The sequence below is a fragment of the Electrona antarctica genome (genome assembly GCF_951216825.1).
Source record: "Electrona antarctica genome assembly, chromosome: 3".
Lineage (NCBI taxonomy): Eukaryota > Metazoa > Chordata > Actinopteri > Myctophiformes > Myctophidae > Electrona > Electrona antarctica.
The window spans coordinates 15,437,434-15,458,234 of NC_136808.1; the positions used below are offsets into that span (position 1 = coordinate 15,437,434).

Here is a 20,801-nt window from a genome sequence, read left to right on the forward strand (position 1 = left end):
TGAATTGTACGGATTCTCCACGGGGAAGCCCCGGATATCCGCCATTGTGACAGATGACGTGACAAAGGGTTCCCTGTGCTTGTCAGCGTGGTGCATGGCCTGCCTAGGGGAAGACTTACTTTGTGTGAAATGTCTCCCTCTAGTGAATCTTTTCGGTATTGAGTTTGGAAAAAATTGGCGTGGAGTTCTTGGCCTGTGACAGCTAAAGCTGTCACAGTGTGGGTTATCTTTCCCACTGGGCCTATGCCCTTCAGAGTTGGTTTTATTGTTTTTTGTGTTTTTTGTTTTTTTGTTTTCTTTATTGAACAACGTGGAAAAACATACACATGTGAATTGCACATAACAATTTTCGGGGTCTGTACAACGGTGCTCACAGCACTGTGTACAGGCCCCCTTAAGCGCTTCAGCGCAGGCTCTGAGGTGAGATCTGTGATCCCCACCTCTGGCCTTGAACTCTGAGTGTGGTGGGGAAGATGACCCGGCCCGGGCAGGTCATTTGCGCTTCCCCTGGCCTCGGCCTCTGGGAGCGCTCCTGGCCTTGTAGGGCGGCGGAGAGGTGCGGCGGTCTGCTCTGCCTCGGCCTGCAGGCTGTCGCTGTCTATCTCCGCTCCGGTCCTGGGACCTGGGTTTGTCATCGGTCTTGGCCTTCCAGGGTGCCTTCTTAGCCTTGGGGCGGCCTACCGGGGCGGCCTGGTTGGCCAGCGGTTCGAGCGCCTTCATCGTCTTGGTGGAGGACTCGAGCTGTTGGATGGTCTCTGACATCTTGGCCAGAGCGTCCTTAAACATACTGTCTGGGTGGATATTTCCAGCCACAAACTCTTTCTTTGTCTCCAGGGAGATGGCGCTGGTCTGATCGACCCAACGCCATCTCTCCTGGAGGATGGAACATGCCATTGCCTTGGCGTTGTGGAGAGTGGAGTCCCTCTGGAGGGTGGCCATCTCGTGATTCAGGCGGCGTAACTCGGCCAGGTCTTCTGGCAGTTCCGCTAGCTGGACTTTAATGGACTTCTGTCCCATCTCAATGAGGAGGCTCTTCATGGAACCCTGGAGAAGTGCTCCTGCATTGAGGGCCTTCGCCACGAATGACATGTGTGCATACTGCCACTTGTTCAGTTTTGAGGCTTCCCTCACGCTGCTGGACAGGAGCTGCGGTTCCTTTACGTGGTGATCCACTCTAGGAGCTGCAGGGTTGGCCAGGTAGGCCGCTATAGCCTTGTCCATAGCTGGCATGAAGTCTATGGCGAGGGTTTGTTTATCTGGTATGTCGTTGGGCCCCTTGGCGCTGGCCTTGGGAAAATCCACCTTCAGGAGGGGTTCGTCCCAGGCGTGCATCATGGCCTCCTCGAAGCCCTGTGCCATAGGGAGCTTCTGTCTTCTAGGTGCAGGGGGGGGGGCGGACTCATCAGTCCTGCCTTCCCATGGTAGTACCTTGACAGTTGACTTAGGCCATGTGTGGTTACAACGTGCACTAGCCTTCCTGTATATCTCGTAAATATTGGAGTCATCCATGGGGGGTACAGGAGGCGGGGGGACAGGAGCCCTGGCTTGCTGGTGCTCCTGTATGTCCATGGCATCCAGGTCGTCGAAGGGGCGACGAGTGGTGCTGACGTAGTCCCCGGGGGAGAGGTCATCATGGCCATCTCGCTCGTCCGCGTAGGCCTCGTCCAGGACGTGGTAGTCCTGGAGTTGCTCCTGGAAGGAAGGGAGCTCGTCATCACGAAGCTCCCCTTCCTCCCTGGTAGTCCAATGCTCCCCACCGGGAGACATTGCGCGGTCTGGGGAAGGGTCCAGGCGGTCCACCATATAGCTGGGTGCAACGGCAGGCTGTCTGCGTCTAGCTGTATGTCTGGGCGGGCACTCAATGGTGGCCTGCACGACGTGTTGTCGAGCACGTGGAGCTGGGGAAGAGCGGCGCGGTGCGAAGGTATCCCTTGGCCTCGCGCCATGAGCCTCGTAATCAGTGGCCTCATGAGCCCTGGTTGCAAAGGCTGAAGTAGCGTACCTGTCTCGGCTAGCGCCGGCAGGTGCTGCTCTTGAAGAAGAGGCTCCGGTTGGGGCTCTGTTGCCCGAGTAGTCGAGCCTCTGTCTCGGGGTAGCTCGTTGTCCCTCTCCGGTGACGCGGGGCCAAAGCCCCTTTGGCGGGACTTGTATGCGAGCTCGTCGCGGGGGAGGAGTGGGGCTCCTCTCTCGGAGTCCGTGGGCGGCAAAGTTGTCATAATACCTTTGGACACGTCCGAGCCTGTTGTTTAGGACGTCGTCGTCCATTTTCTCACAATGGAGGCAAACGGGACCGATTTCCTCCATGGACTCACGGGTGTGGGTGAGGCCGAGACAATACATGCACTCGTCATGCCCGTCTTTGCCCGACATCGTGTTCCCGCATCCCCAGGTGGAGCACGTCTTTTGTTTGGGGCCTTCTTGACAGTCGGCGGGCACCGGCTGTCCTCGATGGCGTCTTTCCCCGGGCTGGGTCTCCCTCGTCAGCGACATGGTTGCTTGTAGAGAGAGGAGTCCGAGTGCTTAACAGCCACAGGTTTATCTTCCTCGTGGCGTGTAATAGTAGACCACAGGCGTATCTGCCTAGTAGCGCTAAGCTAACTATGGATAGCTTTAAGCTAACAAACGCTAGCTTTAGCGAGAGAGAAAAAGAGGCGCGAGCTGTTTTTTCGACAAGCTAGCGTAGCAACAAGTTGCCTAGAACTCACTTGTGTCGAAGTTCGGCTTTTTTTTCTCGAGAAGTATCCTTCTGTTTGCTTCGAGAGTGTGCCAGAGATCTCACGGTCCTAAAGAATTAATCTCTCGGCCGAGTTTGCGAGATATATTACCCTGCACACACTGGAATGTTAAAGTTCGTTCTCGCAGCTTAGCAGAAGAAAAGTTGAATGAGGGCTGACGTAGCCACGCAGGTATCTATACGGGATAGGCGTGGCTTCCTACGTCACCCTTAGAGCCCAGGACAGCGAAAATTCTAGAATTTTCTGTCCTGGGAGTACATAAAATAATGTTCTGCAGCTAGGTTTTGAAGGAAACCTACCCATAAACGAAAGGTATTTCGTGAAATTTCTATATAATACAACTGAGTGTTACCAATACGAACGCTTTGGTTCCTGTTTGTTAAATATGAACTCATCCATTCCACTGCTTCAATAGAAAAGTTAAATATTAAAAGAGAGCTTTGACAAGAGTACCTGATGGTTCACCGTATCAAAGGCCTTTTTAAGGTCCAGAAATACGGCGCCCACTAGGCCAGTTAGCTGTTTCTGTTGAATGGTTGGAGCGAAAACCGAACTGCAGTGGGTGCAGAGGATTGTGGTCCGAGTTCAAATGAGCGGTTAGTTGTTGGGCCACCCATTTCTCTGCCACTTTGGACACAACAGGTAGAATGCTAAGTGGTCTATAGTTAGCCACATTTGTTTGGTCCCCAGCCTTAAAAATGGGTGTTCCAATAGCTTTTTTCCAGGCACTTGGAAAAATGCATTGATTGATTGATAGATTTATCAAGTGGACGATAGGGCAGGCTAGTGCGTCCTTGTGTGTTTAAAAAAATGTTGTGTCCATATTATAAGCATCCTTTGCTTTTGAATCTCTTAAAGAGCTCATAATCTCTACCACTGCAGATTCTGTGATTTCTCCTATCCTGAAAATGGGCGTGTCTTCATTAATGGGAGTACTTGTCCAGATTCTAGTGGAGAAGCTTTGTGCAAGCTCTTCAACTGAATTTATAAAGAAACTATTAAAGGTGTTTGCTATCACATCTTGATCCAATGTTAAAGTTCCATTCACTTAAAGTTCAAATTCCTTTATTCCAATTAAGCATTGGAAGGTACACTTTGAGCCATACGTACAACATCCAACCATAGCTATCAGATTGCCTGGCTTAAGGTATCCTCAGTCCTGAAGTGTTTCACCTCAGACATGAGGTGAAACGCACAGTTTCACCTCAGACATGACGTGTTTAGCTTTTGGCAAAAAGAAACCAAATGAAAGATTTTTATTGTATTCAGGAAGCCAGATATACAGTGTGAGCTGTGTAGTGAAAACAAATCCTGTACAGCATTTCTGCATTTCTGCTGAGGCTTGATGACTAATAATGGCTAATTTTATACTTTGTCTTACAGCCGCGTTGCTTGTCAAATGCAATGTGTCACGTGAGTGTGTGTGTGTGTGTGTGTGTGTGTGTGTGTGTGTGTGTGTGTGTGTGTGTGTGTGTGTGTGTGTGTGTGCAAGCGTGTGTGTGCGTGCGAGCGTACGTGCGTGCGTGCATGTGTGTGTGTCAGCACAAATGCGTCTGTGCAATAAGTTTGATTGGTGGGACATTATTAAGTCTAATTTGTGCTCCTTCAGCGATGGTGTCGCATGCCAAGAACGGCCGAGAAAAGCAGACATACAGCTACTAATTTGTGAGCTTGTAGGTCGGCTATTATCTGTGTGACACAGTTCATACTTCCTGCGAGGAAGTATGAACCGGGCTCCCAGAAGAGAAGAGGCAGTATACTTTGAAGCAGTCAGGCTGTGGTGAGCTGTGGGTTGGCTCAGTGCTGGTGCTGGAAAACATGCAGTTATAGGCACAAAGATATTGGATCTTTCTTCATTTGCAAAGTACACATCTACCTTTGCCAGCGAGAATTTGGTGATTGGCATTTAGAGTTGTACCGTTTTTAATGGCGTGCCTCAAGTCTACACTTTTTTTAATAAAGAGTTTCTTTCCAGAGCCTCCCTTCTGCATGGACCCTAGCTTATGAGTGTAGTAAGTAACAAGTCCAGCATGCTGGCTTTGCTCTCCCCTGTACAGGCTGTACCCCATGCTGTTATATCTATATCTACTCTCCCCTGTACAGGCTGTACCCCATGCTTTGCTCTCCCCTGTACAGGCTGTACCCCATGCTGTTATATCTATCAGGTTCTACCCCCCCCCCCCCTGTACAGGCTGTACCCCCCCCTGTACAGGCTGTACCCCCCCTGTACAGGCTGTACCCCCCCCCTGTACAGGCTGTACCCCCCCCCTGTACAGGCTGTACCCCCCCCCCCCCCCTGTACAGGCTGTACCCCCCCTGTACAGGCTAGCTGTACCCCCCCCCCCCCTGTACAGGCTGTACCCCCCCCTGTACAGGCTGTACCCCCCCCTGTACAGGCTGTACTCCCCCCTGTACAGGCTGTACCCCCCCCTGTACAGGCTGTACCCCCCCCTGTACAGGCTGTACCCCCCCCTGTACAGGCTGTACCCCATGCTGTTATATCTATCAGGTTCTACTCTCCCCTGTACAGGCTGTACCCCCCCCCCCCCCCCCCCCCCTGTACAGGCTGTACCCCCCCCCCCCCCCTGTACAGGCTGTACCCCCCCCTGTTCAGGCTGTACCCCCTCCTGTACAGGCTGTACCCCCCCCCTGTACAGGCTGTACCCCATGCTGTTATATCTATCAGGTTCTACTCTCCCCTGTACAGGCTGTACCCCATGCTGTTATATCTATCAGGTTCAAAGCTACCACATGCCCTTTGGGCCCCAGGGGAGTTTTTTATTTTACCATGAAAACAGCATTTGTGTTCTACTGCTTCTCTGAATTCCCAGCCATGTGCTGACACTGCCATCAGCCCACGGTAGAGCTGAATCTTTTATAATGTGGCCAGTGTGTGTCAGGGATTGTTCATAGCTTCATACTGTAAGGTAATATCATTACTATATGTGCTACAGTATGCCGCAGGCAATGCCGCAGGCCAAATGAAGATCCTAATGCCCCGTGTTGTTCTCTCTCTACACATTGGAAGACGAACACAACCCTGGGGCTTTTACCAAATGTATGGGTTCATACTTTCTGTGAATGTGCATTTTGGCTAGAACTGCAGAACTTAGTTTTAGGAGGAATATATTGTATGAAGTGTTCAATATCATTCACCTGCTGCTCATAATAACAGACCAAATGTTTGTCAAATGTTTGCCCATACTGAAAGCATCAGACTGTGAATGTGGCATCGGTCGGGCAGTGCGGTATAGTTCAACCCGTCATTATCTTGATGTCAACATAAAAACTGTCAGCGCAATAGTGAACCTTTTAAATTGATATTGTACATACTACCATTATATACACATTCTAACATATAGTCAGTGATCATTGTCTCTTTTTAACAACATAAACCCTTGCATCCCTATTCTGGAGGGGAACATTCTGCCAAAATAGCAGATCTGCAAGCACACAAAGCATCGCATCATTCACATTGTAAATCGACTATTTTCCACAAAGAGATTTTGTGTGAACGGAATAAAATGAAGGGGGACCCAGGTCAATGTTGTAGTGTTTAAGTGGCTAAAGCAATGGCCGTTGCAGTGCAAACTGCAAACCTGGCATTTTGTGTAATGATTGTCCTACAACTGGCACCATTAATTGTTTTATTGAATAATGACAGTCATGGTCAAATGACCAACCTCCAGCGAACAAGCTGGGGGCCACTCAGTCGGCCACCTAGGGCCAGTGCAGAAAAGAGGACAGACCTGAGTGAGAACACACACGCGCACGCACGTACACTATGCTATATCTAGAATTTATATACAGTAGGCTATAACCAGTAAGACGCCCTGAGGGCAAGAAGCCAGACGGCAGACTGCTGGGCGAGCGCTGGCGCTTTGGCATGGGGGTTCAGATCAACGTATCCTGAATTCTGTACTGGCCATATATGGACTGTGTCTTGCGTGTACAGGGTTTGATGAACAGGAGTTGCTGGCCTGCTCCATATATGCAGATCTAGGTGATGATCCAGTGTTCTCCATGTATGGTTATCCAGGGTTAGATGAGGTCAGTGTCGTGATCTTCATATATGGAGATGGCCAAATATGGTGGCGTGACGTGTCACGAGGTGTGATGTCATGAGGCGTGACCATATATGGAGGCATATATGGAGATCTAAGGGTCTCCATGATGTCACGTGATGTCACGAGGCATGATGGATTGGTATATATATATATGGTGGTGTGACGGACGAACGTGAGACGCAGGATTTCATAGTAAATGCGACCTTCGGTCGTAAATAAAATGATAGAGAAATGATTTAAAAGGAGAAGTTCTGAAGCAGAATGGAACTGCAGAGCCATGACATTATGAGGGGAGGAAGTTGCTAGTTAATTGTACTTACTGTATTTGACTGCACTTGGTGTAAATGTCTAACATTCAGAACTATAGCTCTATTTGCAATTATCTGGAACCCGTTCTACTGTTGATCTCCATATCTATGATGATATAAGTATCCTTGTATTTGTTTATACAGTGCTTGCGCGAGTTTACCAGAGTGGATCTTCTTCCACTTCTGGTATCACAACATTGAGTATGTATGCGAACTGTTGGCAATGTCTTACTCTGAAAGGGCACTTTGCTTAACCTCGTGACAGTCATAGACTAACCACTGTACTGTCCACCACACGGACGCACGCACGCACGCACGCACGCACGCACGCACGCACGCACGCACGCACGCACGCATGCACACTTTGCTTCACCTCGTGACAGTCATAGACTAACCACTGTACTGTCCACCACACACACGCACGCACGCACGCACGCACACACGCACGCACGCACGCACGCACGCACACACACACACACACACACACACACACAGAGTCACACACAGCACATGACATGACATGCACGTGGCAGCAGTTATTACTATGTTTAGTGATTAATCTGTCCTCACACTCCACACAGCTATTCTCTCTCTCACATGGTGTTTATTTTGCCTCCATCTGAACTCTTCTGGTTTTACAGCAGAGTTCTGCCACCCAAGCAGAAGCAGCAATGAAATATATCCGCTTTTTTTTAAAGAGCGTAGAAAAGCTGTACTATGTAACTTATTTTTTCTGAATAAACGCATATTTTGCCCAATCTGTATGGTAGGTAGAGTATGTTAGTATGTTAACTCAATACAACTTAGACTGTTTATACAGTCTGTGACCAGATTGGATCTGCGTGTTCAGACTGATTATCTGTGTCTGGTACTTTGACATGACCTAGTTACGAGTAGTACTGCCTGCCGGTCAAAACTCGATTTCTCCCCTGAGCAAGCAGGCAGGTTCTGTAAGCTCAGCGGTAAAAATGTTTGCACTTGTGGAGGAGACCAGGGACGGGTTCATGTCCCTGTGGAGGAGACCAGTGGGGACGGGTTCATGTCCCTGTGGGGGAGACCAGTGGGGACGGGTTCATGTCCCTGTGGGGGAGACCAGTGGGGACGGGTTCATGTCCCTGTGGAGGAGACCAGGGACGGGTTCATGTCCCTGTGGAGGAGACCAGGGACGGGTTCATGTCCCTGTGGAGGAGACCAGGGACGGGTTCATGTCCCTGTGGAGGAGACCAGGGGTGGGTTCATGTCCCTGTGGGGGAGACCAGGGACGGGTTCATGTCCCTGTGGGGGAGACCAGGGGGGACGGGTTCATGTCCCTGTGGAGGAGACCAGGGACGGGTTCATGTCCCTGTGGAGGAGACCAGGGGCGGGTTCATGTCCCTGTGGAGGAGACCAGGGACGGGTTCATGTCCCTGTGGAGGAGACCAGGGACGGGTTCATGTCCCTGTGGAGGAGACCAGGGACGGGTTCATGTCCCTGTGGAGGAGACCAGGGACGGGTTCATGTCCCTGTGGAGGAGACCAGGGACGGGTTCATGTCCCTGTGGAGGAGACCAAAGACGGGTTCATGTCCATGTAGAGGAGACCAGGGACGGGTTCATGTCCCTGTGGAGGAGACCCGGGACGGGTTCATGTCCCTGTGGAGGAGACCAGGGACGGGTTCATGTCCCTGTGGAGGAGACCAGGGACGGGTTCATGTCCCTGTGGAGGAGACCAGGGGCGGGTTCATGTCCCTGTGGAGGAGACCAGGGACGGGTTCATGTCCCTGTGGAGGAGACCAGGGACGGGTTCATGTCCATGTAGAGGAGACCAGGGACGGGTTCATGTCCCTGTGGAGGAGACCAGGGGGGACGGGTTCATGTCCCTGTGGAGGAGACCAGGGACGGGTTCATGTCCCTGTGGAGGAGACCAGGGGCGGGTTCATGTCCCTGTGGAGGAGACCAGGGACGGGTTCATGTCCCTGTGGAGGAGACCAGGGACGGGTTCATGTCCCTGTGGAGGAGACCAGGGACGGGTTCATGTCCCTGTGGAGGAGACCAGGGACGCGTTCATGTCCCTGTGGAGGAGACCAGGGACGGGTTCATGTCCCTGTGGAGGAGACCAGGGACGGGTTCATGTCCCTGTGGAGGAGACCAGGGACGGGTTCATGTCCCTGTGGAGGAGACCAGGGTCGGGTTCATGTCCCTGTGGAGGAGACCAGGGACGGGTTCATGTCCCTGTGGAGGAGACCAGGGACGGGTTCATGTCCCTGTGGAGGAGACCAAAGACGGGTTCATGTCCATGTAGAGGAGACCAGGGACGGGTTCATGTCCCTGTGGAGGAGACCGGGGGGACGGGTTCATGTCCCTGTGGAGGAGACCAGGGACGGGTTCATGTCCCTGTGGAGGAGACCAGGGGCGGGTTCATGTCCCTGTGGAGGAGACCAGGGACGGGTTCATGTCCCTGTGGAGGAGACCAGGGACGGGTTCATGTCCCTGTGGAGGAGACCAGGGACGGGTTCATGTCCCTGTGGAGGAGACCAGGGACGCGTTCATGTCCCTGTGGAGGAGACCAGGGACGGGTTCATGTCCCTGTGGAGGAGACCAGGGACGGGTTCATGTCCCTGTGGAGGAGACCAGGGACGGGTTCATGTCCCTGTGGAGGAGACCAGGGACGCGTTCATGTCCCTGTGGAGGAGACCAGGGACGGGTTCATGTCCCTGTGGAGGAGACCAGGGACGGGTTCATGTCCCTGTGGAGGAGACCAGGGACGGGTTCATGTCCCTGTGGAGGAGACCAGGGTCGGGTTCATGTCCCTGTAGAGGAGACCAGGGACGGGTTCATGTCCCTGTGGAGGAGACCAGGGACGGGTTCATGTCTCTGTGGAGGAGACCAGAGGGGACAGGTTCATGTCCCTGTGGAGGAGACCAGGGACGGGTTCATGTCCCTGTAGAGGAGACCAGGGACGGACGGGTTCATGTCCCTGTGGAGGAGACCAGGGACGGGTTCATGTCCCTGTAGAGGAGACCAGGGACGGACGGGTTCATGTCCCTGTGGAGGAGACCAGGGACGGACGGGTTCATGTCTGCCGGGTAGAACAGGAAAGTTACAGAGTGCTGCTTTAAAGTTACAGAAGCCTCCTGTGACTGTTACGATCTTAGTCCGTTGGTGTGTGTGTGTGTGTGTGTGTGTGTGTGTGTGTGTGTGTGTGTGTGTGTGTGTGTGTGTGTGTGTGTGTGTGTGTGTGTGTGTGTGTGTGTGTGTGTGTGTGTGTGTGTGTGTGTGTGTGTCAGAGTGCGTGTGCAAATGAAAATAGCCAATCTACAAACTTACAACGTGTCAAGTCGCAACACGCTGTGGGCTTGTAGATTTTCATAATTAACATATATCGCTCATTAATCGTCATTTAGGCAAAGCTTTGAAGTTTGATTGTGATACTGATTTGAGGACATATCGCCCCAGCCCTTCTCAGGACTTTCATTGAGCTTGCCATGTACTTGAGCCATGTTTAAATCAGCATGAACTTCTCTGCAGACGTCTTCTTCGTTTGGAAGCGGCATAGTTCAGTGGTTCCCACAGTGGAGTCCGGGGACCCCTAGGGGTCCTAGAGGGAGTTCTAGGGGGTCCCCAGCTAAATGATAGTTTGGAACCAAATGTACCCTTATGGGTCTGTAACTCTGAGAGTGTACAAATGGAACCTGGCATAGTTGACATGGAAGAGTTGACCAGAAAGGTTTCTACAGCTGGAATCCCAATTATTCTAGCACATAAACACAGCCCTAGATACACAGCCACATAAACACAGCCCTAGATACACAGCCACATAAACACAGCCCTAGATACACAGCCACATAAACACAGCCCTAGATACACAGCCACATAAACACAGCCCTAGATACACAGCCACATAAACACAGCCCTAGATACACAGCCACATAAACACAGCCCTAGATACACAGCCACATAAACACAGCCCTAGATACACAGCCACATAAACACAGCCCTAGATACACAGCCACATAAACACAGCCCTAGATACACAGCCACTCGGACGTAAACATGCAGCATATTGTCCTGGTCGTACCACATTGTTCTGCAAAGCATTTCAATTCTTCTTTTATGTAATTATATACTGTATGTCAGCCTACTGTCTGTCTGTCCCTCCATAAAAAAAATATAAAATAAAGGCAAAAGCCACACAAAAAAACATTAAATTATATACTGTATAGTAGTTGTCCTATAAAATAGCATACCTACAAGATCAGAAGACGCTGTGATGCAACACGTTGTGAGCTTGTAGATAAGAATGAAAGTTCTTAAGTGTGTCTGTGGGTTTTATACATATTTAACCAATGAAAAGCATTAACAAGAGCTTGTGACAAAATAACAACTACATTGGAACACAATCAACACAGGTTGTTTTTCTTCTATTTCCTGAAAAGTAATCAGTTTGGACATAACAAGGTTTGGTTCTCTGTTTGAATGAAGCAAAATATATAGGAAGACCATTTGTTTTGTTTTATTATTTCAAAAGAGAAAGCGGTGGAGCAGTCTTGATGACTAAGGCCCAGGGCCAGCGGTTTTGGGGGTAGTGTATGTGTGTTATTTAAAGGTTTACAGAGTGCTGGCCTGGTTAGGATGTGGAATGTGGGAAATGACTGGAGCAGAGCGAGGCAGGGGTCAACCAGAAGGACAGGACTCACAGGGTTGTAACAGAATGTGCATGGGATCATTCTGAATGGCTTTGTTGTCCCTGAGAGCAGGACGGCACTGGAACTGACATATACCGGTTCCTGAAAAACCAGTCAAGCCAGAAAAGGTGTGTGTGCATGCATGCGTGCGTGCATGCACGTGCACATGTGTGTGTGTGTGTGTATGTGTGCGTGTGTGTGCGTGCGTGTCTCTATGTGGGTGTGTGCGCGTGTCTCTATGTGGGTGTGTGCGTGTGTCTCTATGTGGGGGTGTGCGTGTGTCTCTATGTGGGGGTGTGGGAATTACTACACGTGTGAGGGTCAAACATCAAATGCTCACAAGGCATTACAGCAAGACTCGTTGTGAGCTGTTTTCAGCTCTGGGGTTAGGGTTGTATAAATGGCATTCATAAAATCACCATCCCAAAATGTTGATGTCGTCGCAAGTATAGTAATACAAACGTGTGTGTGTGTGTGTGTGTGTGCGTGCGTGCGTGCGTGCGTGCGTGCGTGCGTGCGTGCGTGCGTGCGTGCGTGCGTGCGTGCGTGCGTGCGTGCGTGCGTGCGTGCGTGCGTGCGTGCGTGCGTGCGTGCGGTATGATTACATATTAACAACACTTTGCTACATTAACCACATGAACATGTCATATCATCCCTTTTCTGGACATTTCGTAAAACAAGCCAGAAGTACAGTGAAAATAGCCAATGTACAAGCTCAGCTTCCTATTTTCGGCGAAAAAAGGACACGGATAAGAATATAAGCACCAGGAGTACTTGGGGTTAAAAGGACCACCCATTTTCAACATATGTTCATTATGTCCTCACTATACTAATGCTCATTGTAAGCTGGCACCATTTCTGTCTACACTCTGTGTCTCAGTGGAGGGCTGTGGACGGTTCAAAAACCTGTCTACACTCTCTGTGTCTCAGTGGAGGGCTGTGGACGGTTCAAAAACCTGTCTACACTCTCTGTGTCTCAGTGGAGGGCTGTGGACGGTTCAGAAACCTGTCTACTGTGTCTCAGTGGAGGGCTGTGGACAGTTCAGAAACCTGTCTACTGTGTCTCAGTGGAGGGCTGTGGACGGTTCAGAAACCTGTCTACTGTGTCTCAGTGGAGGGCTGTGGACAGTTCAGAAACCTGTCTACACTCTCTGTGTCTCAGTGGAGGGCTGTGGACGGTTCAGAAACCTGTCTACTGTGTCTCAGTGGAGGGCTGTGGACAGTTCAGAAACCTGTCTACACTCTCTGTGTCTCAGTGGAGGGCTGTGGACGGTTCAGAAACCTGTCTACACTCTGTGTCTCAGTGGAGGGCTGAGGACGGTTCAGAAACCTGTCTACTGTGTCTCAGTGGAGGGCTGTGGACGGTTCAGAAACCGTACCTAGTACTACCAGTGATGATGATGATGATGTAGATGATGATCATCATCATCATCATCATCATTATCATCAGTAGGCAGTAATTTCAAACAATTACATTATTTTGTATGTCTTATTTCAGCATGCTAACTTTCCAGGAAGAGAAAAGTTTCTATCAGCATGGAGGATGTCATTGGTAGGCAGGTTTCTGAACTGTCCACAGTTTACCACCAATTGAGGCTGAGTAGACAGAAATGGTGCCATCTTATAATGAACATTAGTGAGGGCCAATTCTATGAAGATGAGGTTGAAAATGGTTGAAGTGCTCTGTAAAGCTTTACAGTTTCCTGGCTGTGCACATGAGTTGTCAACAGACTTGGTTTGTTAAGTATCATGTGTGCGTTTGTGGCATGCAACCACGTGTCATCATCATCATGTGAGACAATGTCAGGCATTATTACCATCACATATCTAATCATGGGGCTCCATGCATGCATGGCCCAGTCACGCTGCCTTCACCCTGGCAGCTACACAGCTACAGGCAAACACAACGTTTGCTGCTATACAAAATCTACAAAGCTGCAATCCAAGTTGAGGGCCAATTATATGAAGATGAGGTTGGAAATGGGTGCCTTCACCCTGGCAGCTACACAGCTACATACAGGCTACCAAGTGATCACACAACGTTTGCAGCTGCTATACAAAATCTACAAAGCTGCAATCCAAGTTGAGCTGGCTGGCTTCAACTGCATCTACAAGAATATACTGATGATGACATCAGTTATCTCCATATATGGGCATAAAAGGGACACAGACTGACATATAGAGCGTCGCCTTTCATGACAACGCCAGGCCCAGGAATTGATTCCCAATGCATTTTCCCCATAGACACATGGACACAAAAGTATTTATTTAAAGACGGTTACGCCATGGACAAAGCCAACTCGAGTTGTGACAACTCATGACAACAAACACAATATTTTGGACCAAACAAATAATTACAAAGAAGAAAAACAATAAAAAAAGTGTTGTAACCTGCCGTTTTTTTCTTCTTTCAAATTATTTGTTCGGCCCAAACAATTGTGTTTGTTGTCATGATTTGTCACGACAAGAGTTGGCTTTGTACGAGGCTTAAAAGGTCTTTAAATAAATACTTTTTGAAATGTCTATGAGGAAAATGAACGGGGAATCATTTCCTGGGCCCTGGTAGGGGGCGGGACTGCGACACTCTATAGAGATCTCCATATATGCATATACCTGTATATACACGTGTGTGTGTGTGTGTGTGTGTGTGTGTGTGTGTGTGTGTGTGTGTGTGTGTGTGTGTGTGTGTGTGTGTGTGTGTGTGTGTGTGTGTGTGTGTGTGTGTGTGTGTGTGTGTGTGTGTGTGTGTGTGCGTATGCGTGCGCACGTGCGTGTGTGTGTGTGTGTGTGATCTGAGTTGCTAGGTAGCTTTGAAGTGTGTGCTATGTTGGCTTTGTTAACCCCCTGGCGTTTTAAATCCAGGTATAGTGGAACAAATGGCTGAGAATGTGAGAAGTTCAGCAAAGCCTTTGAGTGTTCAGCATCATATACAGCCTTTTTGTACATGTCATGAAGTCAGACCCCGGCGTGTTGAGAAAGTAATTATTGATATGTACAGTGCACTGAATGTATTCTGTGTGCGTGTGTGTGTCTATAGGACCTGGTCAACACTGCCGCCAGTACGGTCTTCTTCTTCCTGTCTTCTCTGGTGTTGGCCTGCATCAACCACAACACTGGAGCTGAGGTAGCAGCGGTGGTGAGTAGAGTACATGTGCACCAATCATCCATCCATTCATCCATTCATTCGTTCGTTCATTCCCACATCCACTCTCACTACTGATGTTTACAGCTGCTTGATTACGCACGCACGCACGCACGCACGCACGCACGCACGCACGCACGCACGCACGCACGCACGCACGCACACACACACACAGTCGCACACACGCACAGAGGAAGAAACACAGTAGCGTCTGATTAGAGAGTTTTTTCAACCTGTCTGTCATTATGATCTGAGGGATCCCCGCCCCCCTTAATACGCCCCCTTTTGGGGTTAGTGGTGATAGCGTGACGTCACTCCATAGACGCTACATGTTAACAGAGGTAATTTAAGAAGTCTACAACTTTTGTTTTCTCAAGGTAAGGTTTGTTCTATCTGTTCGAGCTGATTTACCATCTTGTTTGCTTCATAATAATATTGGTCTGTCACATTTTTACATTAGAAAATGTCCTTAGATTCTCCAGAGAAAAAAAACGTGTAAATGCTAATGTTAAAGACACCACTATTTACCGGAAGTGGGCGTGAAAAGCGGGCTGTGAGATAGGCCTATTGTTGCCTTGGTCTGGTTTCATGTCCATTGAGCGCTGCTGCCCTCTAGTGGACCATTATCTCAGCCTCATCACCATCATATCACATGGTGCCTTTGATGAGCGAGAAAGGGACATCCAACCACAATCAGAATGCATTGCTCCATATGTCAACTTTGTAGGTGTTTTGTTTGTCATCGTCATAGTACAGTGTCACACAAAAGTAGCAAAAAGTGGCAGATCTACAAACTCACATTTAAGTGAAAGTGTTTAGGTGTGTCTGTGGGTTTTATACATTACATACTGAATCAGTGAAAAGTATTAACAAGACTTTACTTACTGACTGTACGTTACTCTTCGTGCTGGATAGCACGTAAGTTCTTCACCAGCGAACGCCGATGATGTCTGTCTGCTAACAAGAGTTTAGTGAATAAATAATAACTACCTCCATTGGAACACAGGTTCTTTTTTCAGTTTAGGAGTTCAAGGTTTCCACCCGACAGCAACGACATACTGTATGAACTGAAACTCATAACGTTTCTTTTTGTTAATATAATAACAACCGTGTCATTTGAATGCAGATCTTCGGCTTCCTGGTGACGTGCGTGTATGGCGCCAACACCTTCCTGGCTGTGCGGAGATGGCGTCGCGGGGACAGCGCGCAGGGCGTGGCCCAGAGCAGCGAGTACATGCGAGCGCGCACCGCATCGCGCGGCGAGATGGAGGCGCGACCTGAACTCGCATGAAGGACTCGACTGACCGGGCGTTCAAACTGAGAAGGAGTGGCTGCACACGGTCACAGTGGCAGCAGAAGACAGCCTGACAAAGGAGAAGGAACGCACGCCTGCGTTAAGGAGGTGCTGACCACGGTAGACACAGAACTGTTTGGGAAAAGGTGGTCGCACAGCTCGTAGGCACGATGCAATATTGTTTTATTTACAAAAACATGACTTTTCGACAGTATAGTCTAGGAATGGGATACTAATGGTTTTGATCTGACAATAATCATACGGCAGAGATTTTGATTCATCGTGAAATTGTCCCTCATACACTGGACTGGACTTTTTCTGTGTACAATAAATCTCTGCACCGGCCATGAGCTTGACAATTGCGGTGATGAAGAAGGTGAAGGTGATCCAAAAATAGAAGATCTACAAGCTTGCAGATCTTCTATGTTTAGCTAATGGATGCTGGGGTGCAAGTGGTTAACAAAGGTGGTATTTTAAGAGTTTTACGCAAATTTGGATTATCGCAATAATATCATTAATAATCGTGACATGAAATGACCATATTGTCTCACCCAGTATAGCCTTCGTCAGGGTTTTGATACTGAGCAAAACTACACTGTCCAAACATTGGTTGTCATCCTTTTAGAATAAAACAGTATTGCATCGTGGCTACGAGCTGTGCGAGCTTCTTGAGAGCAGCAACAGACAGTCCGCCATCGAACATGGCACTGGATTTCAATATTATTACAATGCCATCATCCCACCCACCCACACCAAAAACATCAAAAACAAAACATCTTCAGCTTTACAAATCAACGTGACCCAAACTCACCACTTTCTTCACTTTGCTATTATCTTTGTTTGCCTTCACTGCAGGTGAATAAGTCCTTGTTTCATAGCCATGTGATAGTATACATCAGTGGTTCTTAAAGTGGGGTCTTCACAGGGTTCCAGGGGGGGTCCCCAGAAAAAATGGTTAATATAGCATCAAAATCTGTTTAATCACTTTGGATAGTATTGGATATTTGAAAATAGACAACCTACAAGCGAGTTTGTAGATCTGCTATTTTCAACAAATCTTGTAATATTTATGAAACAGTTTAACAACATATATCTTGTATGGAGAGGTCACTGCTGGCACACATTATTGTCAGATGGGTGTCTGCAGCCAAATACATATTAATATGGGGGTCCTTGATTTTAAAAACTTGCCGGAGAAACACAGTAAAACTCTACACAAGTTGGAATTGGGTTGAGGTGCAATGAATGAGATATGAATATTTTAATGAAGCAGAGGGAAAGAGGACTTCCGTGATGCGTTGTGGAGGGCTTAAGTGATTTCATTCTTCATCGCGTGGCGGTGTCTTGTGGCGAGAATAGCCGACCTGCAAGCTCACGACGCCTCGCAGTCTAGATGCACCACGTTGTGAGCTTGTAGTTCTGCTATTCTCGGGGTAACACTTTCTATGTATGTTTCTATAATAATGAATTCTTATCACTGTGGTGGACCACTAATTGGTTACTTTAAGTAAAGAAATGACATTCCTGAAGGTGTATGGGAGGTATTGATATATATTTTTTTACTTTAATTAAAACATCCAATGACATGCATTGTATAAATATGCTTTACACAGAACATCAAGCAAAGGAAACACAATACAAACAAAATACAGTGACATTAGAAATAGGATGTATAAAACAGAACAGATAACAGATACAGTGCAGAAGAAAAAGAAAACAGAAAAAAAGGCAGTGGAATACAGAAAGGTCTTTGTGTTTTAAAAGGAAAAAAAGTGCAGATAACATTGCGTTATAAAGCAGATAATAATGCATTATAAGTGTGTTTTTATTATGAGTTATAGACATAGGCTACAAATGCATTGTTACCTAAACCTTTTGTGAAAGGAGAATGTGCAAGTATTAACGGATGATCAAACTATTGCATGATTTGCTCAAGCCCCTGTCTATGGAATCTGTGGTACGTGTTAACATAAACATACCATGCCTTTACAGACAGCGGAACAGTCATCAGAACAGCAACCCACAGAGGAAACGTGACCTACTTGAACCTCAACCCCTATTCTGGGGGGAATGTCCGCCAGAAATGGCCGATCTATATCGGCTATTTCTGACAAAGCCATTCGGTGTAGAATGGAAACAAGAACAGAGTTGCAGAGTTGCAACTCTGTTTCCCTGAGAATAGAAGATTTAACTGGTTAATGAGCCTTTTTGCAGCTGTACACGAGAAGGATTTATTACAAGGGTTAGAAACTAGGTGCACGATTATGAAATTATGACTGATATCCGCATTATTTGCAGGTACCGATTCTGACCGATTCCCATATTATACAGATTATGCTGCCTTCAAACATTAGAAATAAATAAGACAAAAGCGACAGAGCCATTGACGGTCACATTATTTTGCGTCATCAATATCTGTGAAAATAATCTGGGTGATTTTTAGACCGATCCAATACCGATAAGGCATTTTTATGGCCGATATGGCTGATTTCAATATGCTACCGATTATATCGTGCATGGAAACGTTTCATTTTAAACATTAGACAAGTTGTAATAAATGAAAGGATGAAGATTGTATTTCTTTTGACTGGTTCTAATGAATTCCTTTTGCATGTGATTTTTAGCCACTGTAAAAAATCCTTTGCTGCCAGCATAATACGGTATAAGTACTGTACGTCCGACTGCAATAAAGTGAGTTGAGGGATAGATGCACTGTTCTAAAACATAATGCTGCCCACAAGACCAAACTATATTCTGACTGCCTTCATCATTTCTGGATTTGTCTTGTGAGTGTATTGGTAAATTGATGCCCCATTTCAAGAGAGTTCTAAAAAACAATAAAAAAACCGGAAAGAATAACATAATCCAGCTCCAATAATGATATAGAGTCGAGTAACAGAAATGGAATTGAGATGTATTTGTTTTGTAGAACAGTGTGCATATGATGTTGGCTGATGATTCCGTAGTAGGTATAATGGTTGTTTAATATTATGTAAATACGGGGCCTCAGGAAATAGAAATTAACGGAGGTACGTAAATGTGGTACATTTGAAAATAAGAATCTACATGTGAGATAAAGTGTACTTATATCTCAGGTATTGAAATAGACATGATGATTTTTAAGACTGGTTGAAGTGAAATTGCAGTGTGCCTTGACCTGAAAGCTGTCCCCCCCCCCCCTGTTTTCCCTTCTTAACTTTCGTAATAAATGTCATTATAGGCAAAATGTTTGAAAATCTAAAGTCATTTGTTTGTTCTTAAAATGTTTCAAAAATAACAAATAGTAGCAACACATTGATCTTGTAGATCTGCTATGTGTGCTATTTGTCACAGGACAAAGTATATGAAGTTGTTTATCAGTGGCCATGACCGGACTGTCACACAGAATGGGGAACAGATCATATTATTAAACCCCTTTATGATTCCACAATGTATCTGTCATGTGACTTGTGATATTGAAATACAGAACTCAAAGATGTCTCATCATTCCATTTTTTTTTTTACTTAATGTTGTAGCTACTGTACTTGATACACAAATGGTAGGCTTGAAAACTGATCATATATGCCTGTGTCTTGGTAGAACCTTTTTTGTGTGTTTTTTTGTATCATTCTAATATATTTGTTTGTATCTACACCAGTGTCGTTCAATATGTGTGTTCTATGAATTGTTTGAGACCTCTGTATGTATATGTGGCTCATGGTAATGTTTGTACAGTTTAAGGGAGTGGTGCTCTAGTCAAAATGGACTGAACAGCACCATCTCCTGGTCTTTGTCTAAATTATATTTGACAACAATGGACCAATCAAGGCCCAATGTCAATGACTTTGAATTATGTTTGAGGGAACATTACCTAACTTCAGTAAGTGATTCTTGTGGACTGTTAGTGAAGATAACCTTTACAAACAATGTCAGAAATATGTTTGAATGTAACTTAAAGATCTAGTACATTGTACACAGACTCATAAATACAGTAGGCACATTGACAGCTATAGAAAACAGAGCATTTCTCATATTGTTTGTATGATTTAAAAATGAGTTCAGTCCCCAGGTGCGGTGCCCAGGGTTACTTTGAATTGACAATCAAATAAATGTATATTGGTTTCTCATTACATCAAAATACTTTACTGTTTTCTGTTTTCACTTGTACCGCCACCTCTGCATTATAGCAATCTATTCTGTACATCACGAAAACCTTACAGATAATCATAAGGGTGTCATATCTCCTGGAAAAAAAGAAAAAGGCTTTCAAAATGACCATTTTAACATGTTAAGACACTAAGTTATACCTACATGTATTCACAAAGTAAAACAGAAATGCCTAGCTCCATTTTACCAAACTGTGCTTCATAACAAAGGTCATATTATCCAGGTTTCAAAACCTGTAATTTTGGCAAAGTTATAATATGGCCTGTTGTTTTAAAGTGACATGCTTTTTTTCTTTCCTTTTAGCTATATGGTCTGTCAATGATAATGTTTTTCTTGTACATCACGATGCCGTACTTAACTGTATTTTTGTATTTGAAATTCAGCATCAGTATAGTTTATAGCGACAATTTAAATAAAAATGATGTGGGCACACAAGACACAAGTGG

General features: G+C 46.9%; 1 protein-coding gene across 1 annotated transcript in view; it reads left to right on the forward strand.

Moving 5' to 3' along the window:
* Positions 1-20,797, forward strand: part of cmtm4 (CKLF-like MARVEL transmembrane domain containing 4) — a 37,669-nt gene extending 16,872 nt beyond the window's left edge. Inside the window, exons 3-4 of the mRNA XM_079497345.1 lie at positions 14,810-14,908; positions 16,041-20,797. Coding sequence (XP_079353471.1) covers positions 14,810-14,908; positions 16,041-16,205 — 264 coding nt within the window. The 3' untranslated portion in view covers positions 16,206-20,797. The remainder of the gene's footprint in view (positions 1-14,809; positions 14,909-16,040) is intronic.
* The last annotated feature ends 4 nt before the right edge of the window (positions 20,798-20,801 follow it).